Below are 24,832 nucleotides of genomic sequence, written 5' to 3'. Positions count from 1 at the left end.
TCTAGTAGGAAGCTCAGAGATCATATTTACCCTCATAGCAATGCATCTGTTTCTCCTAGTTTTATCTTTCGTATCGAGGTTCTATTTTCCTACCTTTATTATTTGCAAAGCTGCTTCAAATCTTTCCTATAGAGATGGGGCATAAAGAAACCCAAAGAATAAATATTTACACAGCACTTCTTATTAGCAAACCTCTGTACAGGTCATCACCAGAGCTCAGCTCTGTCCACAACTCCATGAACACCAATGGAGAAAGTTTCCTCTCTATTTTCCTTTAGACAGTGTTGTGCTGCCCAGCGGATGGAGACAGCCCAGAGGAGTGGTCAGGGCTGGGCTAAGTTTGCAGGGACCTCTGCAAGGCCGGCCTCCTCTTTCTGAGTCTGTCAGTGACTTTGGAAAGAGCATCCAGCCCTTCCCAGGTCCATTCTTCACCACCAACTCTGCATCTTTGATTTCAGGTTCCCTCCAGAGCCCCTTTCAAGCCACTCTATCCTCTCTGGGTTGGGTTGAAGAAGGATCTGACTTTCCCAGACCCATCCCTAGGCTCCCACCCTGTCTCCCTCCTCACCCAGGTCCCAAATAATCAGGCCACACACTAGGTTTCAAGTATCTGTCTCTTCCTTTCACTCTCTCAAAAGAAAAAATAAATAAATTGCAGAAGGCGGCAGCATTTCCAGTCTTCCCCTGGCTCCCAGACACCCGACCCCCAACCCGTGCCCCCCCACCCTCCCTCCCACAATCCCACTCCCTAGACCCATCCCTCCCTTTTCCCAAAAAGAAAAAAAAATCCCAGGAAAAAGAAAAAGCCACAGTTAGACCTTCCACTCATGCAAACCAGCAAAGAAAAAAGGTGGGGGCATGTGGAAGGCAGGGGGCCCATAGTGGAGTCCCCCCACTTATCCCCCCAAAAAACCACCTTTGAGAAGAAAAAAAATGGAAAAAATAAATGAGAAATCAAGGGACATGGGGAGTTATGATGGGGGCAGGGGTGACCCCAGACTCTGCCTCAGGAGAGGGTGGAGGCCTGTGGCCCTGCATCCCTGCAGCGGGGTGCTCCTTGAGGGGGGTCCTGACTTCTGGAATGTGTGTGGGAGAAGATGGGGAGGGCAGGTGGCCCCCGGTGGGTTTGTGTGTGCGTTGGGGGCGGGCAGGGGTCAGGGGTCCTAAGGAGCAAGGGCTCAGGACCAGGAGCCTGGCTCCCCCCCAGACCCCAGGTTCCTGGGGTTCAGGAGCCCAGGTCTGGGGTGTGGGGATACATGCAGAGGAGTGTCCCCGCTCCAATGGGCTGGATCCAGTTAGAAAGGAAATAAATAAGAAGGGGTGGGAGGGAGGCTGGGGGCGCGAAGGGCTTGGGCAATTCAGTCCAGACCAAGGGCCCGGGCGATGGAGGCAGGGCGAGTCCAGGCCAAGCCAGGGCAGGAATCAGAGTCTCTCTCGGGCTGGGACCCAGATGTAGGGGCCTGAGAGGTCCTCGATGACACGCTTCACTTTGTGGTAGATCTCCTCAAAGCTGTCGCCCTCCACGATGGCTGGGGGTGGGGTGGAGCAGGGAGTGAGGCAGGCTGTCCAGCCAAGGGGGTAGCACCAGCCCAGACGCAGAGACACCTTTTTCTAATTCTCTAAGCCATGAGCCATGGGGCTGCACCCACCCAAAGTGGGTACCTCTTTCTAAACCGGCCACCCAGTGGGGGTAGCTGTTCTGAATCTGAGCAAAAGTGCCTTGTGTGCTGGCAACGGGCTCACTGCAGCCTCACCTGAGAAGCACTCTGTGAACTCCTGCTCCAGCTTGGTGGCTCTGTCGAAGGCTTTGCGGGCTTGCTCCTCTGTGATCCGCTTGTTAATCTCTCTGTGGAGAGTGAGAGACGCAGACCTGAGGGTGGGTCCTGCCTTTACCTCCTCCATCCAGGGATGTTAAATTGCAATCAGTATTTTCTTCTTTGGAGCACGTAGCAAAAAATACAATTCCCGACATCCTCCAGGGTCACAGATGACCCTCCTCCACCCCCCAGCGCATCCCAACCGGGTGAGGTCACTCCAGGGACCTCTCCAGAGCCTCATCGTTCCAGCCTTCAGCCCCAGTGAAGGGATTCAGACTCTAACTCCCAACAGCCCCAGAGGCCTTGGCTTGCCCCAGCAGGTGTATGCCCCAGGGGCTGCTGGGAGTTGTAGTCCTGCCTAGCCCAAGGCAGGAGAGGAGGGCAGAGGCCTGGGATTCCCTGCATCCTCTGGGTTCCAGCTCTCTGTGCAGATCCCCATCAAGGGCTGCTGGAGCCGCTGTCCAGGGTTCTGAGGGGAGAGTTCAACACAGAGGCCCTCTAAGGCCAGGACCACAGGTGCGGGGAGCAAAGGCGAGGCCCCTAGGACCATACTCACAGCACATTCTCCAGGGAGCGGGGGCGGATGAAGATGGCGATAGGGTGCAGGTGGGCCGCCTGCAGCCGCCGCACGGCATTGGCCGAGACATCGAGGATGCAGTGCTTCCCCTGGGGGCAGGCAGGGTGGGCGGAGGGGGACAAGCAGGTGGCAGGAAAGGACAGACAGGTGCCAGGATAGGACACAGTACAAGGAAAGGTGGGGAACGTGAGGTTGGCCAAAAGGGAAGTGACATGGATGTCAAAAGACACGTGGGCAGAGAGAGTCAAGACAGGAAGTGGGTATGGACAGAGTGAAAGACAGAGAGAAAAAGGAAAGGGCAGATGGACAGCAAGCGAAGAGCCCAGCACAGGAGGAGGGAAATGGAGGGAATGGAGGGAGGGGTGAGGAACAGCCAAGGAGGGGACCCAACAGACGGGGCAGACCAAGGCAAGAGGGGCCAAGCGGGGTGGGGGTGTGGATGGCGGGAACGGGACAGGTGGAGTGAGAAAGCAAAGGAAAAGAAGGAAGGAAGTAGGATGGAGGGAAGAGGGAGGGGGGGACGGACAGAGGACAGACAGATGGAAGGAACAAGGAGAGACAGATGGGAGGGAGGAGAGGCAGATGGAGAAGGGAGCCGTGGAGGGAGAGAGGGCAGGGTGGGGGGCAACAGGGCAAAGGAGGTGGCAGAGGAGTGGGAGATGGGAGTGGAGACCCCAGGAGCAGGCAAGGGGGAAGGAGAGCGGGGAGAGGGCGAAAGGGGAGCCAGGCAGAAGGGAGGGACCGAGTTAGGGGAGGCAAAGCCACCAACAGCAAGGCCACAGGAAGAGAGGAGAAATGGGGCAAGGAGGAGGGCAGCAGAGGAGAGAAGGGACAGATGGTGGTGAGAAGTTTGGGGTCAGGAAGTAAGGGAGGGAGGAGCAGGGAGCGGGGTACGAGAATGCAGGCATCAGACAGAGTTGCCCAAGAGGAGGAGAAGGGGGTGGAGGAGCGGAGTGGAGACCCAGCAGGGAAAGAGACAGAGAGAAAGAGAGTTAGAGAGAGCTGGAGAAAGGCCATGGGGTGGGGAGAGGGGAGGAGGAAGAGGACCAGGGTGCCCGCCGGGTCCTACCTGCTCTGCCACCTCTCGCACGGACTGGACGCTGGTTCCATATAGGTGGCTGTTGTACTGGCCGGCCTCAATAAACTTGTGCGCCTGAATGTCCTTCTCCATTTTCTCCCGGGACGACACAAAGTGGTAATCCCGACCATCTATCTCATACTCCCGCTTGGGCCGTGTCGTATCTGCCAGGAAGTCACCCCACCCCCTAAAGATCTAACCACCATCCCTCTAGCTTAAAACCTGCCTACAGCATCAAACCCCCAGAGTGCCCAGCTGGTCCTTCAGTGGAAGGGGGCTACTGAGGAGACCAAGACTGAGGAGGGACAGAACCACCTCTCCCAGCATCCTCTGGGTCCTCCAAGTCTCTGGCCTGGAATGGCTACCACGAAACAGGAGAGTGGCTGAGAAGCACCCCTGCTCTGAGAATCCCTGTGTCCTCCTGTACCCCAAAGCCCGAAAGTGGCTCTGCCTATGGCACATAGGAGCCCTGCCCCCACCTCCCACCTCCATCCAAGGCCCTGGCACTCACGGGGAACACAGGATCCAAATTTGTCGGGGAACTCAGAGAGAAGATCATCGTTGGCACGGTCCTTGGTGGGCCCAAGGATGATGATGGGGCGAGCATAGTGCACTAAGGAGAGAGAGCCGGCTCAGCAGAGAACAGAGCCAGGGAACAGGAGGGGCTGGGGCCAAGGCAGGTGCTGGGGCTCACCTTCCATCTGCGTCACCGTCTCATAGCTCAGAACTGAGTCTTCTCGACCTAGTGAGAGGCAAGGTGTCTGTGAGGAGCTCTGAGATAGGGGACTCCAGGCCCATGTCACCTTCCTGAGGACGTCAAGAGGAGCTCAGGGCTCTTCTCACCCCAAACTCACCCTACCTACCCTGTGATCCTGAGCTGGAGCCCCAGTCCTAGGAAGAAAGAGCAGGCCATGTGGGTAGTCAGGAGTTTGGCCCCATGAGACCCCCACTCTCCCACCCAAGCTCAACCCCTCCTCTACCTACCTTGGCCTTTAACCTTGACCACTCCCGTCGCTCAACCCTGTGGGAAACATGGAAGGATGGGGGGTAGGGAAATGCCCAGCAAGGGGCCCTATGGCCCCCATCCCCTAGGCCAGCTGATAACCCCATCTCCCAGCAGCCCCTGGGCTCCTGTGCTCCTAAATGAGATGTCTGCCCCAAAGGCTCATGGGAATCATGGTGCCCAAGAGGGCACGGGAGACAGACACCCAAGAAGTCAGAGTGCCCTACTGACCACCCATCCTTGGGACCTTGGGAACTTCAGTGCCCATGGCAGGAAGGCCGCAGGCCCTGGGAGCCTCACCGCCGTTTGCTGGGGATAAAGCCGATGTCATCGGTCTCGCTGTCAGAGTGGACCCGCCGTGCCTGCCACCACTCCTCATCACTGGCATCGATTACATGCAGCACGTCCCCAAAGCGGAAGCTCAGGGCCTGGCTCAGGAAGCCGCAGTCCTTGGTCTTGTCATAATCAAACAGGGCCCTAGAGGGCAAGGGGATCATTGGTCAGAGCCTGGCTGAGGACTCCGGCCACACTGAGACCCAGCCCAAAGGTTCTGGACAAAGGGTCTACAGCAAAGCACGGGTTGCTGATGGCTTCCCACAGGTGCCACGGATTCTGAGGAACCCAAAAACTGTGTGGGGACCAAAAGCTCTACAATAACTCATCATCGCCACACTATTAACCATCATTCAATCCATGCCATGTCAGGGATCAGACAGGCTATGGATTCAGTGCAATTTCTAGAGCAAGAGCTAGAACTCCACCCTCCTGAGAAAGCAGTCTGCTATACACGTGCACAACACAGTCACAGAGGGGCCTGGGATCTGCTGAAACTCATAAGAAAAAAAAATCACTCTGCAAACTCTGGTTACCCTTATCAGTATCAAGCTCCTGTCAATAAGTCACCACCCCTGGGGTCAGGACAAGGGAAGGAATGACCACTGAGACAGCAAGGATGCAGAGCAGAGCAATGGGACTGGAAAGACGGAAAGAGACTCCGGGACCATCCAGCCTCATCTGGGGCTCAGAAGCAAACAGCTCTGGGAGCCAACTAGACCCCAACAGGGAGGGAAGGGCCAAGCGAGGCTCTGGTTTGAACCAGGTGTCTGGGTGTACAGTGGTGCCATTCAGTGGGAGAGGAAACACTGATTTGGCAAGACAGAGGGCACGAGACACACAAGAAAGAGAGGAGCTCAGTTTGGGATGTGGTGAGTGGAGAGAGATGCCTGGGGGACACCCTAGTGGACATGTCCAGAAAGCAGATGGCCAGAGCTGCAGCTCCGGACCTCCAAGAGGAGGTCAGGCCCGAGCTGACAGCTCTAAGAGATATCTGCAGGGCAGGATAGGAAATGAGGCCGTGTGAGTGGACAGAAGCCTAGAGGGAAGGAAGAAAAGAAGGGGGAGGCAGACGCAGAAGACACAGTGCCTGGGAGCAAGAGAGCTGTGGTCCACTATCCCGGAAGGCCCACAGGGACATGCAGGCTGGGGCAATATTCCAAACAGCCGAGAGGCCCCCTGCTCTGCCAGGCATTAACCTCTTAGTTACCAAGCTGTGGGGCAGGCTGCAGAGCCTAGGGGAAGTGCAAGGGTAACCAGGGGCTAGAAGGTGGTAAGGACATGTGAGGCAGAGGCTATTTTCCAATCAACACGGGGAATTTCAAAATGCGAAGCCATACAGCCGAGCCCATGAACACCAGCCGAGTGTCAGGCCTGGGTGGGTTCAGGGGTAGGTTTAGCAGGGTCGGGGCAGGGCACAGAATGAAGAGGAGCCCAGCACGGGAAGCATCCAACCTGATGTAGAAACCCCTTTTGGGGTTGCTCCGGAGGGAGGCAGTCCCTGAGCCCAGGCTGCTGTTCATGAGCTGTTCCCGAAGATCATGGATCTTGGCCTCGAATCGGCTGTACTCTGAGCAAGGAAAAGAAGGTTCCTGAGTTCTGGCCCCATCCTACTGCCACCCTCCCTTGCCCCCGCTGAAGTGAGAGGGCAGAGTTCTCAGGACCACCTTAGCCCACGAGAGGGGGAGCTTCAGGCTGCTACCTTCTGGTTTATACTGAGCGATGATCGTGACTGTCTGGCCCGCGTTCTTCAGGGCAATGGCAGCCTGCTCATGGCTGGCGTTGCGGAGGTCAACACCGTTAACCTAAAGAGAGGAGGAGAGGCTGAGTCGCTGGAGGCGGGGACCAGGCTCCAGCCCACCCAAGCCCCTGCCCAAGAGCTCTGGGCTCTGCCTTGAGGGGAGACAGTGGTGTGGGCAGGGGCTGGCCTTCCCTCACCGAGAGGATCTGGTCCCCCTTCCGCAGCTCCCCACTGAGGTCCGCAGGGCCCCCGGCCAGGATAAAGGAGATGAAGATGCCTTCACCGTCCTCGCCACCCACGATGTTGAAGCCGAGGCCTGTGGAGCCCCGATGGATCACAATCCGCCTCGGTTCTCGGGGAATGTCTTCCTCCCCAAGCAGGTCCTTGGCCACTGGGGAGTAGCGCCGAGGGGAAGTGGGGGTCATGGCTGTGGGGTAGTCGGTGCCCAGGTAGCTGCTGTGACTGATCTCATTGTCCAAGTGCTGGGAATAAGCTGAGGAAAGATGTGGGAGAAAGGACGCATGGAGGGAGACAGCACCCACCACCCACCCACCTCCCTTCTCCCTAGGAAACCAAAGAACCAGACTCAGGTGAAGGGGAAGTTATTCTGCCAGAGATACTGGGGTGGGGTGAGGGGGCATCACATCACAGCAATGTCAGGGGCAGGAATTCAAAGGTGCTATCAGGGGTGGGTTCTTCCAGAGGATAACTGATTTAAAGGTTACAGGTCCAAGGTCTGTCAGGACTGTGAAATCAAGGGGAATATTAATATCAGGCTTTTGGGGGTTTTCTTTTGGTTGCTGTGTCTCTCAAATCTCTTAATTTATAAAATTCCTCTTTTTTTTTCCTCTTGGCCATTCGTTTGTTGAAAAAACTAGGTCATTTGTCTAACAGGATTTCCCACATCCTATTAGGGAAATTCGAACAGGGAGATCACTGCCTGCATCTGTGTGTGTGAGCAGGAGCCTCTGCCATGTTCCTCCCATAAACTGGTACTTCATCCTAGAGACTTAGTCAGACTCAAGTTCAGTTTTTCGGCACAAATACTTCATAGGTGGAGCTGTGTGCTTCCTACTGTGTCACGACAGGCTGCAGGAACGTCTGTTTGTCTTTGGTAAGATTAGTCGGTAGGTTCAGGTGTGAGCCTGATGCATCCAGTGCACAGCTCCCCAGCAGCCCTGCGCCAAGGAGTTCTAGCCACTGATGATCACCGCCTGGTTCCCATAGCTCACTGGGGACTGGAAAATGGCGATATCCTACTTTTTTTTTTTGTTTTTAGGAAGGAGGAGCACTTACTAGTGGGACTTATTATTTTTCTTTTAAAGATTGGCACCTGAGCTGACATCTCTTGCCAATCTTTTCGGTTTTTTTCTTCTTCTCCTCAAAGCCCCCCAGTACATAGCTGTATATTCTAGTTGTAGGTCCTTCCGGCTCTGCTATGTGGGACGTCGCCTCAGCATGGCTCGATGAGTGGTGCTAGGTCCGCGCCCAAGATCTGAACGGGCAAAACCCCAGGCCACCGAAGCAGAGTGCGCAAACAACCACTTGGCTACCAAGCCAGCCCTGGGACTTCTTCTATAAAAAATAACTTTCCCATATCAACCATTTGGTTACTCTGAGGTGCAGTCTGTAGAGGAAAGAGATCAAATGCTTCACTCTTTCCCTTTACTTGCCAGTTTTCAGAATGAATGTGTTCCCTAGCAAACTCCAAAGGTACCCAGTTATTCTTAAATATCACCATGATCTCACAGATTTTACTGTATTTTGTTTTGATTGAGCGACCAGTAGGAGCCCCTCCTGTATCTCTAACATGACCCTAACAGTCTGGGACATCTTCCTTGCCTTCTAGTATGAAAGACGTTACAAGCTCATCTTGTACATTTGCTGCCCAAGATTCGGAATCAGCCCTTTCTACAAGGAGCCAAGGTTCCTTTTGGTAAGTTATGGTATTTAGAAATATTACCATGTGATTTTAACATGTTTTTAGAGTATGATTTCATATTTGGTAGAGACAGTCACACCTCATTATTCTTTTCCAAAAATTTCTTAGCTATTCTCCCAAATGTATTTTTCCAGTTGAACTTTAGAGTCAAGCTGCCAAGTTCCCAGTGGGGGGGGGGAAAACCTTACAATTCCAATTAGGATTATATAAAATGTCTAGATTAATTTGGAGAAGGTTGAAATCTTTAGCATATTAAGTTTTCCCATCCAGAAACACAGTGTGACTCTCCATTTCTTCAAGTCTTTTATGTCCTTCAGTAAAGTGTTATCATTTTCTTCACATAAATTTTACAGACTTCTGGTCAAGCTTATATTTCTAAGAATTTCATAGAATTTTTTTCTACCACAAAAGGGATCTTTTTACCCACTACATTTTCTTATTGTTGGGAAGCTACTAATTCTTATTATTTATCTTCCATATGGCTACATTCTTAACCTTCCATAATATTTCTAAGTTTTTCAGTTAACTCAGATTTTAACCTAGACAGACAATAGTACAATTTACAAATAAGGATAAGTTTGTTTCTCACTTTTCAAATGTAACATCTATTTATTCTTCTTATCTGACTAACACTGCCTGAAATCTCTAAAGCAGTGATTCTCAAGCAGGAGACATATGGCAATGTCTAAAGACATTTCTGGTTGTTCTGACCGGTGGGGAGCAGTACCATTGTCATCTGATAGATAGAGGCAAGGGATGCTGTTAAATATCCTAGAATGCGGGGGCGGCCCGGTGGCGCAGCGGTTAAGTGCCCACGTTCCGCTTTGGCAGCCTGGGGTCCACCAGTTCGGATCCTGGGTGCGGACATGGCACCGCTTGGCAAGCCATGCTGTGGTAGGCGTCCCACATATAAAGTGGAGGAAGATGGGCACGGATGTTAGTTCAGGGCCAGGCTTCCTCAGCAAAAAAAAGAGGAGGAGGGGCAGTAGTTAGCTCAGGGCTAATCTTTCTCAAAAAAAAAAAAAAATCCTAGAATGCACAGAACCCCCCACGACAAAGAATTCTCAGGTCCAAAAATGTCAATAGTACCAATGTTGAGAAACCCTGCTTTAAAGCAATGTAGAAGAACAGAGCAATCAGAGGCATCCTTGCCTGGTTCCTAACTTAATGGACACACACCTAGGATTTTATCGTTATGAAATGTTTGTCATTGGTTTCTGATAACTACTCTTCACCATGTTAAGGAAAAGTCTGTTCCTAGTTCTTTTCATCTGAAAATACATACTGAATTTCATCAGATGCATTTTCCACATCTGTTTGAAATGATTTTATTTTTCTCCCTTAACTTTTAATACAGTGAATCATATTAAGAGGTTTCCTAACATTGAACCATCTTTAGTTTCCCGAAACAAATCCTACTTTGTGACAGTGTTAGTCCCTTAATACGCTGCTGGCTTTGGTTTGCTGCTACATTATTGCCAACTTCTGTACCTCCATTCAAAAGCAAAATTGGTCTATACTCTCCTTCTTTTACATTATCTTTGTGACCATTTGAATAGGCCTTATAAAATGAAACGTGAAACTTTTTATCTTTTCCTATACTCAGAAAGAGCATAAGAATTACCTATTCCTTGAGGATTTGATAAAATTAGCCATAAAACCACCTGGGCCTTGCGCCTTCTCGGGGAGAGACTGTTGACAATTTTTCCTAGTTCTTCTATTGTGACCGATTTCCATCTATTCTCAAACCACCAAAGTGACAGAGGTTGTGGCTGTTTCATGGGGAGTGTCTGAAGAGGAACAGTCCCCGGGGATGTCAGAAGGGTAACTGGGACAGGTCATGGGGAGCTTTGGGGTTTGGAGGACTCTCACAGGTTGTGATGTCTGGGGGAGCATAGCTGTCACTCAGGTAGGCATTGCTGGGCTTGGCCACCTTTAGGTATACAACATCATACGTGTTCTTCAGGGCTGCCACAGCGTCCTCATGCATGACATCCTCCAGCCCCACACTGTTGACCTGGCGTCAAGGGAAGCAGAAGTCAGACGGAGCCAGAAACAGCCTCAAGACAGATGACTGGGAGGGAGCTGATAAGGAAGGCTAGGCCTGCTCAAGGCCAGTAGGCAAGACCCAAGTGTGGGCTAGAAAAGTGATGGGGGTCCTCACCGCCAGGATCTTGTCTCCAATCTGCAACCTCCCGTCCTTGTGGGCAGCACCCCCTTCGATAATCTTGGTTACATAGATGCTATTATCTCCAGGGATGTGCTGGTTCCCTACACCCCCTGCGATGCTGAAGCCAAGACCTAGATGGAAGGCAGGACAGAGGTGGGTACCCAGGTACCTGGGAAGCAGGCCTTGGAGCAGATGATAGTTGGAATGGAGGTGGCAACATGACGGGATACTACCTTTAGGTCCCTTGATGAGCTTGATCTCCATGAGCTTCTCAGCCGGCGGCTTTCGGCGCATGACGTAGAGGCGGACGATGGAGCCTGCCTCTTTGAGGGCCTCCACCGCAGCTGAGTGGGTCACCTCCCGCACGTCCACTTCATTTACAAACAAGATGCTATCGTTGACCCTGAGGGCAGCAAGGTGGGCCTGAGCCAGGAGCTTCCTGCCGCCCTGGCCCTCCCTTTCGAGGGAACCGGCGTCCTAACCCCTGTCCCCTCTCCCCACCTGAGGCGGCCATCCTGGGCTGCAGCCCCACCGGGAATGATCTTGGTAATGAAAATGGATGGGTCGTCACCGATGTGTGGGTTGTCAGTGCCACCTGCGATGCTGAAGCCCAGACCTGAGTTACCCTGGGCAGAAGGAGAAGAGGGTCAATTCCCCTCACTGCCCACTCTTGGCAAAGTGACTGGGGAGGGGAACTGTGACCAGAGGAGGAAGGGACAGGGTTAAGAAGCTGGCCACCTAGAAAACATAAGCACAGAGAGAAGCACAGACAGGGAGCTTGGGATCCTCAGATGAAGGAGCCTGCTCACCCTTTCCAATGTGATCTCCTCGTATTCCATTTCCCCCTCGGTCCCGTTCACCTGCAACTCCAGCACGGGCCAGAAACACAACAACAGTGAGACAGACACTCCTACCTGAGAACCCACCCCTGCCCTGCTGCTGGGACCCAGCCCAGGCCCCCTTCCTTCTGCAAAGGCCCCAAAATCTAAACAACTCACATATCCCGGGGCTTCTAGGGTGTCTGTGTTGACAATCACAGGGGGAGAATTGGCCTGTGAGGGGAAAAAGAAGATGAAAAGCCGCCTGAGTCTTGGCTCAAGAGGGAGCCCATAACCAAGAGTCCCTCAGCCTGGCTATCCTTTCAGCCTCTTAACCAAGCCCACTCTGCTACCCTTAGAGTCCCTCAAGGACCCAGCCTCAATCCATATTACATACACACACATGCACCTGTGCGTGGACCTAACTCTGCCCAGCCCAGGTCCCCTGCATGTGGAGGGAGGTGTCTGAGAAGCAGGAAGGGAGAGACAGCCAGACGAGGGAGCAGCAGATGGTAAAGAGTGGGGAGGGGGAGGAGGCTGGGGGGGGGGGTAGCTTCTCACCGGATATAACACCACAGAGTGTTACATGCCTTATGTGCTACACATATCCACCCCAGGGCTTGTGTCCACGGGGTCCTGCCCCCCTTCCTGCCCAACGCCTGCCCCTATCCGCCCACATACATCCAGATACCTTCATAACCCTCCCTCAGATGTGCCCCTCATCTTCACACACATTTGCCCTAAACGCTGGGCCCTGGGAATCTGGGGTTCCCCCAGGTGCAGGGCCCTCCCTCCCTCTCGCCCACTCACCATCCAATCCACCCCTTCCTCTAGGGACCCTGTTGCCTAGCAACGGTATAAGCCAGGCAAGGCCTGGGGAGACCCACCTCCTGGAGGCCCTGTCGTCAGGACAACGGGAGGGGGAGACGGGGAGTGGCCTAGGGCCGACCAGACACCGAACGCAGACGAGATCCACTAGACCCGCCTCTCCTGCCCTGGGCCCCGCCCCGCGTTAGCCAGGCCGAGAGAAGTCCAGGCTGGAGATGTTTGTGGGCGCAGCGCATCCTGAATAATCTCCCTTCCCCCACCCCTACGCCCCTCACCCTATGCAGTGCAAAGGACGTCAGGAAGGAGGAGTGGTGAAAAACATCCGGGTCCTATCCTCTCATCTACTACTCCCTCCCCACCACTTCATTCGGGAAAGGGTTAAAGTGGGGCGTGCCCAGGTCCCTGACGTCAGTCGCCTAGATGCAGCAGGGTCTCTAGACTCTGGGGTGGGGCCAGCTTTAGGCCGGTCCTAGGGGCTTCCCCAGTTGCCAAGGCAACTGAAGCCACGTCTCCATGGCAATGGAGGGAGGTGGCCAAGAGCCTCCTTCCAGGGTCCCAACGTATCTCCTCCTTAAACAAATACTTATTTGGAGCCTACCAAGCACGAGGCACTCATCACAGAATCCCCAGGCTCCTCATTCTTCCCCTCAAAGGGGTCCCTCCTCTCTCCTACTGCCATTTCTCAATACTACACATTTCCATTTTCAAGCTCTATAATAGATTTCATACCCATAAATCTATTAACACCATCCTCCGATCCTTCAAATCTCAGCAAATGCTGTTGTCCAACCAATCGCCACTGACTGCCAAAATCTGATCTACATGTCCATCCCCCATCCCAAAGTCTATCCTCAATCCCCATCTCCATCATTGTCTTAGACCCTCCTTCTCCAGGCCCCATCCTTCATCCACTACCTTCATAACATTCCCATCTCTCTCTCGATCCCATCCCACTTCCTCTACATCCCTGTCCCACCGTTCAATTTCCATCTTCCACCCCCAGCCTCCATTTTCCATCCACTGCCCTGTCCCTATCCCACCCTCCAGCCCCATCCCTATCAGTCTCCTGCTCTTATCCTCCATCCTAATTTCTGATTCCCCAGAGAGATCAGCACCACTCTCCCTCTCCTCATCCTCAGGCCCTCAAGATTCTATTGCCAAATCACACTCCTTCATTCTCAACCCACTCCCCATCTTCTCTGAAACTTGGGGCTTCTCCTGCCCCCTCAACTCAGGCCTTGTCCTGAGACTTTCCTCCCTCAAGTACAGCCTCCAGCACTCTCTCCTTCCACTTCCTTCTGCTCTTGAGCTCTGGTTCCAAAACTCCCTAGCACTGTACTAACTATGACCTCTCTAGCCTCCCTTCTCTCATCTTCGCCCTCCCCAGTGACTTAATTGCCCCATCTCCCAAAAAGCATCTCGAGTCTTCTTTCCTTCACTCCTTGCAGCCTTGAGTTTCACAGGAATACTCTGCACCATCTCCTCAGCTCCAGGGCCTTACTTTCCTTCTCTCAATCAGTTCAACCTGCTGCCCTGCTTTCACAGTCTCATCCCTGTCAGTCCCTGCCCCGGGACCTTTTACCCTTCTGCTGTCTCTTCATTTTGCTACATGCCAGAGAATGGTCTTTCTCTCCCTCTCCAACTCCTCTCCTGCCACCTCCTTCTCACCCCAGAACCTGCAGCTGCCCCCTCCCTGCGTCCTCACCCCTAGGCTCAGAAACCTCATCCCCATCTTCTTGGTGAAATGTCAGCAACCTCCTTCCCCCTTCCCAGGGCATCCTACAAGATCCTGGGATCCCACCCCTAACCCCACAGTGTTCCCCTCAATCTCACAGCTTGCCTAGTGCTCTCTATTCCTCCCCATCCTGTGGGGAAGCGGAATAGAGAGGAAACTGAAAGGGAAGAAGACGGAAAGTGGCCTGGAGAATGGAAGGTCTTAGAAACAAGGTCTCCCCAGGACTGGAGAAGGGAAAACACACTGTGAGCACAGAGAAGAAGGAGAAGGGGAAACAGGTGGTGGTGAATAATAATGGGGGGTGGCAGATAGGGTGCAGAAAGATCTGGGTGGAAGTGAGAGCCCAAGAGTGTGAGAGACGGGAGGCATGAGAAGAAAAGAGAGAAGTGATGAGTAGGGAATGGGGTCACTAGGAGAGGGGGAGCTGGCTGACCAAGGAAAAGGACTGCTCAGGTCCCGGAGGGCCTGAGCCAGGGATCAGGGAGAGGAGAAGGAGAGTGCGTGGGAGGAAGAGCGAGACAGCATCAAGAACAGCCAGCCAGCAGGAAGGGTAAGGCAGCGAGGAGGGGAGGAAACACAGAAGGGGAGCAAAGGCTAGGCAGGGGATGGAGGCAGAAAGGCCCATGACTGGAAGTCTCAGGCCAGACAGATGGAAAGGGCTGGAGGCTCGGGGAATAGAGAGAGCCAGGCACAGAGGCCGGAAGTGGGGGAGGAGGCGGGGAAGGAACAAGAGCAAATGAGGGCAGCGGGAGCTCTGAACAGAGCTCTGGACACAGAAAACAGAAAAACGGAGGTGGGGGGTGTGAAGAAATGAAGAGGGCTGGGGGTGGGGAGGTACATATCCCAACACACCTGCTCACAGACAGGCAGATGCAGACGCAGACACACACAGACACACATCCTAGCTTTAAGTCCTACACCCACTCCCACTTGCCTGGCCTCCGTTTCTCCTCTGTGGGAACAAGGTGTTTCCACATTCCCAGACGTCCCCTCCCCCCTGGCCTCAAGAGCCCAAGCCCCAGTCCCCCAGTCCCAGCCGCCCTCCACCTACAGCTCTCGCCCTACCGGCCCTTTGAGGGTTGTAGCTCCGAGGCGAGGCTCCGAGGCCGCACTGGGAAGGGGGCCGCCTGAGTCTCCTACCTTGATGGGGGAGAAGTGGGTGTGGCCCACGACCCCATGGACGGCCTCGAGGTGGGACAAGTTCCTCTCCGCCACGTGCACCAGTTCGGGGGCGTTTACCTGGTTGGGGAGGTGGGCCGGGCTGTGCTCCAGAGGGGGCGTGTCTTCATCTTGGTAGCGGTATTTCTGGGGATGGGGACGCAGGCGTCACTGGGGCTGGCCCAGTGCCTCAGGCTCCAGGCTGCCCGCCTGGCGCCTCCTCTTTCCCCAAGCCAGTGCAGTGCGGAAGGCCCTGGGGCCTGACCAGCTCCTCCCCCTCCCTCTCCTCCAGCCCATTGGTTCCCCTCTCTCCAGCCTCCCCACAGCCCCCTCTCCCGCCAAGGGCTCAGCACCTCTCCTCTCTTACCAAATCCCAGCCCCATCCCCCAAGTCCTCCTCCTCCTCACATCCTAGGACCCCTGCGCTCTTCCCAGCACACTCCTTTTTGCAGCGTCCATTTCTTCACCCCTTTTCCAAGCCTTCATCTCCAAGTCCCTCTATCCTTTCAGAGCTCCAGCCCCTCTGACACATGTCCCTCCATTCGCTACATCCATCCCCAACTTCTTTGCTTCCCTCATCATCTCCGTCCCACTTCCCTCATTCCCTTAATCCCACTCCCCATGTTGTAACCTCCCTCTCCATACTGCGGTTGGTGCTTCCACTCTGCATTCCATCCCACCCACACCCCACTTCACTGCCTCAGTCTCCCCACTACTTAAGTGGCTCGCTCTCCAGCACCTTGTATGCCAAGGCAGGGAGCGCAGTCAGTCCCTTCCACTAGCAGGAGCTTAGGATCATCCCCCTAGGCAGGACAAAGCTAAACCCAGCCGGCTCTTCCTCCACGGTCCCTAACAGTTCCCAAGTGGTCAGCAAAGGGGCCACAGGAGTTTAGCCCCACCTCTACAAATGCCCACAGCTAATCGGATATACTAGAAGGGGATGGGGGAGGAAGGGGGAGGAATAGAGGCAGTGGGGCTCGGGAGAGGGGCAGGAATGGGTGCCAGGTTCCAGGTCCCCTGACTGGGGAAGGGATACATGGCTGAGACTTAGAGTGAATTCCTGGTCTCCCTCTGGCCTTTTGGAGCGAAAGACCCAACATGACCCCTGACTCTCTTCCAAACTGATCCCCTACCATCTCAAGGGCCTCCCGTGCTAGCTTAATAGGGACATCAGTAAATGAGATTAACTGGGGGCCAGAGAGAGAGGAAAAGGGCAGCTTGAGACAGCAGTGAAGGGCAGAAACCCTGCCTGGGTCCACATCTGCCTCTGCCCTCACGCCATTTCCCTCCTCAGGAGCCGTCCCCCACAAAAGCAGACCTTCCCCAGCTCCAGGCTCAGCAGAGGAGGAAGTGGGTACCATACGCAGGGCTCCCTCAGGGACTGGAGAAGACAGAATACACTCCCCAGTACACATGTGTAAAAAGAGAAAGCAGTATTTCCCTCTCAAGAAAGTGTCTGAGAAGCTGAGACTACCCCAACATCTGGAGGGCAACAGTTGCAAAACCCAACTGAAGAAAGCTTATCAAGGTCAAGGCCTGATACTACAGTATGATTCTGAAAATTCTGAGAATGATGAACCAAGGCTGAGGATATAACCCAACTTTGGCTGTGCCTAAGGGTCCAGAAGGAGACTGGGAGGAGGGAAATGGTAGTGGCAACATGAAGACTCTCAAAGCCAGGACACAGAGACAACCAGGATCAAGAGGCACCTTGACACATTTGAAGAGCCTTAAAAGAAGGAAACATAGGGGCTCATCAAGACACACTCTGTTTCCTGCCCCACAGTCTTTGCGAGAGAAACCTGAGCTCCAAGTTTCAATACCACGGGCACAAAAGTCGAAAAGAAGAAAGAGTAGGGGGTATGAGCTAAACAGCCCTCCTCAGACGCTGAGCTGTCTTGGATAAGGAGATTGTTCATTCCACGTCCTGAAAAGGTGGTCTTCAGCCTGGACAGTGCAAGTGCTGAGGGAGGGACAGGGCCCCAGAACTGGGGGGTCCAGGGAGAAGGCGAGGTCTCTCACTTCACAAGGACCCCAATCCCCTGTGTGATAAATGAGGCAGGGCCAAGGGTGGCAGCTGCAAATGTGGAAGTCTGGGGGAGGGTTTGAGCCCAATAGCCCTCCAACTTCACCTCACTTCACAGAGAAAATTCCTGAATCCAATGAAGAAATGTCAGGGTGCATATAAAGAAAATGAAAGCATGGAAAGGGATATTGCATTGTTTATTCTAGAGAGGAAATAAAGGTAAATTTTTATCACAGTGAGACTGCAGAGACCTCTCCCTGCCCCACCCCCATGGGGGGGGGGGCATCTAGGACTGAGGAAAAGGCTCTCGCGGGATGGGAGACCAGGTGAGGGAAATGGGTAACAAGGAAAGGGTAGCAAACCTCCCAGAGAGCTGAAGGAGATTAGGGCCTATGTTCAGTCCTTGGCAATTTTTAAAGTACATGTAGTAAGGGAAAAAAAGGAAAAATGTCTGGAGGGGTGGGGGTGGCAGAGTATTTCTGAAACTGCAAACCGGAAGGTGTGGGTCGGGGTCAGCACCTGGCAGTCCCTGATTACATGACAACTAAAGCAGGGCAGGCAGGAAAGGAGGATCCCCTCTTGTAACCTACTGGGACTCTGGGCCCGGACACGCGACAGCTCGCATGCTATTGGGACCAACTCTGACCCCCAATGTATTAGGGCATAAGACAAGTAAAAGGCCTGGGGGTCGCTGTAGTTCCTTTTCCCTTGGTCCCCTCATCACCGGAGCCCCAGTTACACAGAATGACCTGGAACCGGGAGTTGCACCCCGAAAATAGAGGGGTGTGAGTGAAAGTGGATGATAAGAGGGGCGACCCACTGCACCTGTCCGCGAGACACTGCAACCCAGAGACCCCGCGCCAAGCAGAAGAGCGACAGCACTTGAAGCTTGCACCCTGAGATTTGGGGGGTGTGGGAAGAGGGGAGCGGGGCCGGAGCCCGTACCGCGGCACGTACCACGCAGAGACACATGGAGGCGAATCTGTTCCGAGCCGACATGGAGAAGGGGAGGGGGACTGGGGGGGGGGGTGGGAGAGCAAGGGTCCCGGGGTTGGGGGAGGGGGAGGGGCAGAGGGGCGGGGGCTGCGGCGGCCGCGGCGAGTGGAGGGAGGCTGCGGCCGGAGGGGGGGGGGGACGGCGCCTGCGCAGTGCGGGAGAGCGTCACGATAGGACAGAAGGGGTGAGGGGAGACCCTCTTAGCCACCAACTTCCCAGGTTCCAGCTGTTTCTCTGTGGACTTCACCGTCCACAGGATACTCCTATTCCGACTCCTCTACAAATAAGGACACTCCTAATATTTACCAATTTATCTCTCTGGTTCTCAAGGATCCCTTATTCCACCCAATATCCCTCTCCTAAAATCAACAGGCCCCTATTCCAAAACCTCACTGGACCAGTCATCACAACTGGACCCCCAGGGTGCAGGGAAGGAAGCAGCACTTCTCTCTCACTTCGGCAGGACGCCCGAGGGATCTAAATTACCTCCCACAAGCCCCTCCCCCAAGATTGTTAATGTGGATAGCATACCCTCAGATGCCAAGACATCTCGTATTCTAACCAGTAGTCCGGTCCCACCTGATAGCCAGAAAATGCTTTTCAAGAATTTAAGGACCACAGATCCTTGTTGTGCCCTCAAATTAATCTACCCTTTAAATCCTCCCTTTTAAAATCATATCTATCCCTCAATACCCTAACAGAGACCTTGAAATTAGTGCAAATATTACCCTTGTTCTAATGTAAACATCCAAATAAGCAGTCCTCAAATTCGTTTGGGGTCCCCTGTCCAAAGCCCTGAATCTACCCATGACTTTCTAACATACCAGTCCTCAATACCACCAGACCCCAATTTCAGGGAGTATATAATGTACCTTAAAGCTGACCCAATTCGATAGCAACCTCTACAATTTATTCCCAAACCCTTAAATTAAAGCATATTTCCCTATTCCTTTTCTTTATCCCTCAAGTTCACACATTACTCCCTTTTCTGACTTCCAACTTTGTTGGAAGATCGCTCCCAAATATATCCATCTCCCCCACACCCAAGTCTCAAAAAATATTCTCAAAGTCAGATCTGGCCTGCAATTTGCAGTAACCCACAAATCTTCCAGAACATCCCAAAATGACTGTCTCAGCGCTCCTCATGGGCTTCCATTTTCTCTCAAACAACTGAACCTGAAAGCATCTCTTCCAAATATTCTCCCATTGAACGCCCACCCTTCCAACTCTTAAAGCCCAGTGAGCAGTCTCCTCAAATCTGCTTCTCTGGCTTCTCTAAAATGTCCACACAAGGCAGAGGAACAGACTTCCCCAGAATCTCGCCTATGCCCCCTCTCTTCCCGTTGATCGGAATCTGTTAGATACGCCCCCAAAATGACCCTCAGTGACCTAGTTTCATATCTACAGAGAATGCTTTGATCCTCAGAGGGAGCCAGTGGGGAAGAGGCTGGACTCGAAATTCCTTCTAGAATAGAAAATGCACAGGCCCTAGTTCTCCACCAGCAGGCGCTATATAGCCCACTAAGACCCTCCTCCATCCCCCATTTCCTTTTCCCTCCATTTTCCGTTTCCCCGTTGCCTGGCAACGCAGCAATCAAGGGCTTTGCTGTCGCCTAGCAACCGTCTCCCTGGAACATAGAGCTGAGGTAGGAGGTTGTGCTCTGATGAAATCTGAACAGTCCTCCATCTTAGGAAAATTGAGACGTCAGATCGCCCAACCCCCGGATTCTCCTTTCCAAAGACCCTCGCGCCCCGCAGTGACTTAGACAACAGCCCCGCGAACCCTGTCTCCTTTGGGCACATGGGACCACGCCACGCCCCTGCCGAGTCAGCCCCACCCTCATTTCAGTCAGGTTACCAAGCCCTAAGGCCCCGCCCCTTTTCGAAGATTGTCGCCCGCCTCCCTCGATAGAGTAAGCCAGACCCCGCCCACTTGCCTTCAGGAGACCACGCCTCCGTCCACTTCCCGCCCATTCGCTCCCCCGGCCTCGCCCACACTGTCCCTTCGCCACGCCCCTGTCGGCCAATGAATGAGGCTGCTGGCCACACTGCCCCGCCCCCAGCATCTTAGCTTTGCCCAATGAGGACCACCCGGAGGGTTTAACCGCTTCGCCTCCGGGGCTCTGGCCAAACACCCCTGGTCTTTCCTCACTTTTCCCCCCTCCCCCACTTGTTCTGCTCCGCCCTCCGCCACCCGCGCCCGGCCCTCAAGTTCGCCACGCAACTTCAGTCGTCGCCGGTTACCATAGCAACGGCGGCAGCAGCGCGGGGAGAAGGGGGAGGGACGGGGGCGGAGTGGGAGCAAGATGCTCAGAGAGAGAGACACAGGTAGAGACAGGCACAGAGTAAGACTAAGTGATAGCTATAAAGGCAGAGTTAGCGCCAAGCACAGGGCCTGGCACATGGTAGGCATTCAATAAATGTTCCTTAAATCACTGCGGCAGGAGTCTAAATATAGGCAATGAAAGATGGAGGACTCGCAGACGGAGCTGGGAAGCTCAACGACCGCAAAGCCTGTGCACCCCCTTCGCCACCCAGCATTTTGGGGGAACAAGTGCCATGTGCCCCCTGCTGGATCCTCCTGGGCTACCCTTCGCTGCCCTGAATTGAGATGAACCACAACTCCCAACAGCCCCACGGCCAGCAGCCCTCTAACACTGAGGCATCTTGTGCCTCAAGGCCTTGTGGGAGTTGGAGTCCCCCCTCATCCGAGACCGACAAGTTTTCTGGCCAAGGAATGTGGTAAGCCTGGGTCTCCATGCCTCTGTAAAACCCTAAATGCATGATCCTCTCTGCACAAGGCTTCTTCCTTCAGGGATGCTCAACACTGGGCTCCATCAAAGAAGTAGGAGTCTGGAAAGGAGATTAATAAGCCCCCCTCCCAGAATAGCTGCCAGTGCAGGCAAGCCCCTCACCCTCACTCTCATGTGTTGGAAGCAGAGCCCACACATTCCAACTGGCTCTCTGTGTACAGCTGTACACAGGGGACCACAGCCAGGAAGCCTAAGGTTAAGGGGTAGGTTAAGGGCAGGAGAAAGGTGGAGCAGAGGATCAGACAGACATTAAAGGAGACCAGGCCAGAGAAACCGAGGCACAAAAATCCACTGAAACTACAGGGGCTGAGGGCAAGAAGCAGCATGGGAGAAAACCCAAAGCCCACAGAACAGGGACAAGCAAGTAGCCCTGGAGACAGGGTGGGGGCTCCAAACCAAAAGGTCCTCAGCCCCCAATCTCTTCCATCCATGCTCACATGTGCACAACGCATGTGTACACACATGTGTGAGGTTGTGGCAGGAAACATGTGTGTCCTCAGCTCCCTCCCTTGAGAAGCTGCAGCTCCCACTAAATATAACCCCCTCCCCAGCCTGTGACTCACCCGGACCCCGCCTCCCCGGCCCCCACTTCCTGTCCCACCCCCCAGCCCCCAGCTGCCTGCCACCCGCCCAAGCCTCCCTCCACACACCAGGCATCCAGCTTTCCAGTCCCAGAGTCTCACAGCCAAGATCTAGGTATTCTGCATCCCACCAGGAGCTTGCTTTCGCTCTCCATCCAAGCTCTTCTGCCCTTTCCAGGCTGCAACCACAAGGCCACCCTTGTACAGATCCCCACTGCTGCCAGCCCTGCCTTCCTCCTACTCCTTTTCACCCCAGTAACCTTAATTCCAGGTGTCCCCCCAACCTTGATCCCAAGTGTCAGGGGTAGTAACAGGAACATTCCCCTGCATCTGCTTTTCTCCCTCTTTCTCACCAGGGGTAGATGCAGTGTAGGAGGGGATGGGGATACAAGGTACCTGCCTGGACCACCCCCAAATTTTGCACCACCCACCTGGTTCCCTTCCTTGAATCCCCTCTCTCAAAACGTCTCATCTTCCTCCTCAGAAGCTGGCAACCTCAGCTGCTGCAACCTTCTACCTCCCATGGGAGTACCCCAAATCCTAACCTCACCTGGTCCATTCCCTCAGGTGATCCTATGTCAGGTTCCAGCCCTCTGACAACTCCCAACTAGCCCCATTCCACATGATCAAAGCCTAAATTAACAGTTCCCACAAATTGAGAGAGGATCCCCAAATGTATCTACCATGAGACGCTTGTTCCATAGCCTCAAGGCCCACCCCTTCCCTGCCAGCTGACACCCCCAGGCCAGTCAGGCACTCCCAACCAATAACCTTTACCCGAAAGCCAGGAGCCCCCTGACATTAGACAAGCCACCTGGAAGCCACCTTGTCTCCCAGGGGGAAAGAGGACCCCCACCCCATGTAGTCCACCTAACATACAGGAGCAGGACTCCCATGTGAGCCAGGCTTCTTCTTAAATAAGTCTCCCTCAAACATCATTGGTGAACCCCCAAAACCACCAGACCTCCCTAAGCCACAGAATACACCAAATTTTCCATTTCTCTACAGGTACAAAGGGATCACTCCAGGGGCACCTGTGGCCAAACCCAGCGTTTTCTCAGAATGTGAACCCCAAAACTAAATTATGACCCCCCCAGATACATCTTCTGATGCTCTCACTCCAGGGCGCCTGGGCCCAGGTTAGGCCTGCCTAACCCCTCCCCACAAACTCATACCCTCCCCGCAGATTACAGCCCCCCATCATGCTTACCTTGGTTGTCACTATACAGAGACAGTCCATGTTGGGGGGCCTGGCCGCGGCGGCGGGTAAGGGGCTCTGACTTCATCGGAGTTTCCTTCCTCCCCTCCGTGGGTTCTCACCCCTCCCCCCTCCGCACCCCACTTTTGCAGGGGGAGCCAGGATGGGGGGAGGGGTGAGAGGGGAAAGAGGGGGTTGGAGAAGGGAAGGGTAGGAGAGCGTGGGAGGGAGAGGAAGGGGGCCCTAAAGGGGGTCCCCAGAGGAGGGGAGGGGGCTCGGGGAGCACACCCCGATTCTCAGGAGGGGCGGGGGCACCGGGGGCTGGCAGCCCCGGAGTTCGGGGGCTGGGGCATGAGCTGAGGTGGGGGAGGGGAACTGGATTTCGGGGAGCCCCGGGGTAGGGGGGGGTCTTGCCTAAGGGCCAGGGGCTAGGGGCCGTGGCGGGGGGAGTGGGGTGGGGGGGTCGGAGGCGGCAGCGGCCGAGGGAGCCGTGGAGCCGAGGAGGGAAGGGGAGAGAGGAGGAGAGAGGAAGCAGGGGGAGGGAGGGAGGGAGCGAGGAGCGAGAATGGGGGGGTGCCTTGGCAGAGTTAACTCCTTCAGTGCTGGCTGGAACCCGGATAATGGGAGAGGAGCTAGAAGCAGGAGCCGAGAGGCCCTGAGGCAAACATGGAACCCTGGCCAGCCACCAGCAACACAGCAGAGAGATAAGGATGGTTTCATTTCTTAGAGGAAGCACCCAGAGTTGGGCTGGGAACACCCATGGTTGTTTAAACACTGGAGAGAGCCAATGGTAGGGGGCAGGGGATGAGGGAGGGGCTGGCAGGAGGGAATCCCTGGGGACCTAGTTCTCCCTTGGGATTCACAGGAGGGAGCCTGAAAAGTAATTATGTCCTGGACTCTTATTGCCTGAAATTGGGGCAGGCAAAGAAAAGGGGGAAGCAAGAGGGAGAAAGGGCTACAGGACTGGAGAGAGTGCATTCTGCATGCCCCTGACTCAGGATTTCATCCCCAGGGCCCCCAAGTCTCAGTTAAATATTAGCAGTACTTCTCTCAGTACTTTGCTCCAGCCCTGCCTGCTCCCTCAGGAAGTTAGCACTCCCCCCCGCCCCCCCACTCACCCGCTTACCTGACTCTCTGAGATGGAAGCCTCATAATAGTCCAGGATATCTGTCACAGGAACAAAACTGAATTGCCCTCCCCCAACCCCTGCCGCCCTGGCCACCCCTGCCATCATTTGCCTCCGTCTGTCTGCTAAGGGCTCCTCTAGATGATGAACACTGTTGGAATGACCCCTGCATGGGGTGCCTGCTTGGACCAAATGATCTCCAGGCTCTCAACCAGCCCCCAAGTTGGATAATTGCCCTCACAGGTCCAGGTCAGTCCTTTCCACCACTGCCCCTCAGAAAATTGGGGCTACTCACCCAGCAAGGCCTGGAAGAGGTCACTGTGCAGCACTGTGAGGAGAGGGGGTGCCCATCGCAATAGTGGGGGGGCCAGGAGCCAGAGGGCTGACCTGGGAGCTGGTGAAATGGAAATGAGGGAGGATTGGGACAAGGAAGAGTCAAACAAACCAGCACACTCACCTCATCTTTCCCCAGCCTTTGCCCTTTCACCCCAGACTCTATGGAAAGGTTTGGGGAGAAGGAGTCCCAGCTGCCCACTCTGCCCCCAGGCCTCTCCTCTGCAAGGACTCCTGTTTTTCACCTCTTGGTCTCTCGGACATCTCTCTCTTCTCTCACTTTAATCTCCCTAATCCGCCAGGATTGGAGCTGAGCTGACTTCTCCTCACCCAATTCCAGCTGTTCAGTAAAGTAGGCAGTCTCTGAACCCATCCGCTGTCCCATTCTTCCCCAGGCACCCCCACCCCGACCTTGCTCCACACACCCTTGCCCCTCTCCCCACAGCCAGGTATGACTTAGCTACACTTTCCCGAGGGAATGGGGAAGAGGGTCAGTACCAAGGAGGCTCCTGCTGCAAAAAGAAAGGAAGCTGAGCCCGGCTCTCTCCTCCTGGGCCTGT

At 54.5% G+C, this 24,832-nt stretch overlaps 1 protein-coding gene across 11 annotated transcripts; it reads right to left on the bottom strand.

Moving 5' to 3' along the window:
- Positions 1–595: 595 nt before the first annotated feature.
- Positions 596–24,551, bottom strand: DLG4 (discs large MAGUK scaffold protein 4). Of its 11 annotated transcripts, none has more exons than XM_044745035.2 (22): positions 24,518–24,551; positions 24,235–24,333; positions 23,940–23,980; positions 15,183–15,347; positions 11,660–11,713; positions 11,471–11,530; positions 11,163–11,287; positions 10,895–11,064; positions 10,656–10,792; positions 10,364–10,508; positions 6,747–7,042; positions 6,511–6,613; positions 6,264–6,378; positions 4,776–4,952; positions 4,457–4,493; positions 4,336–4,363; positions 4,167–4,214; positions 3,984–4,085; positions 3,464–3,636; positions 2,374–2,483; positions 1,755–1,846; positions 596–1,529 (listed from the first exon to the last, which is right to left on the bottom strand). In XM_044745035.2, the coding sequence occupies exons 1-22, from the start codon at positions 24,534–24,536 to the stop codon at positions 1,423–1,425; spliced, it is 2,403 nt and encodes an 800-aa protein (XP_044600970.2). In that variant the 5' UTR covers positions 24,537–24,551; the 3' UTR covers positions 596–1,422. The 11 variants fall into 11 exon arrangements, 10 of the variants coding, with proteins under 10 accessions (XP_044600970.2, XP_070338554.1, XP_044600971.2 ...); XM_070482453.1 differs by having other exon boundaries at positions 11,471–11,521; XM_044745036.2 differs by having other exon boundaries at positions 15,282–15,347.
- Positions 24,552–24,832: the final 281 nt, after the last annotated feature.

The sequence above is a fragment of the Equus asinus genome, chromosome 13, assembly GCF_041296235.1.
Source record: "Equus asinus isolate D_3611 breed Donkey chromosome 13, EquAss-T2T_v2, whole genome shotgun sequence".
Classification (NCBI taxonomy): domain Eukaryota; kingdom Metazoa; phylum Chordata; class Mammalia; order Perissodactyla; family Equidae; genus Equus; species Equus asinus.
Note: the sequence above shows the minus strand (reverse complement) of the source record. Positions and strands in the feature narration are given on the sequence as shown.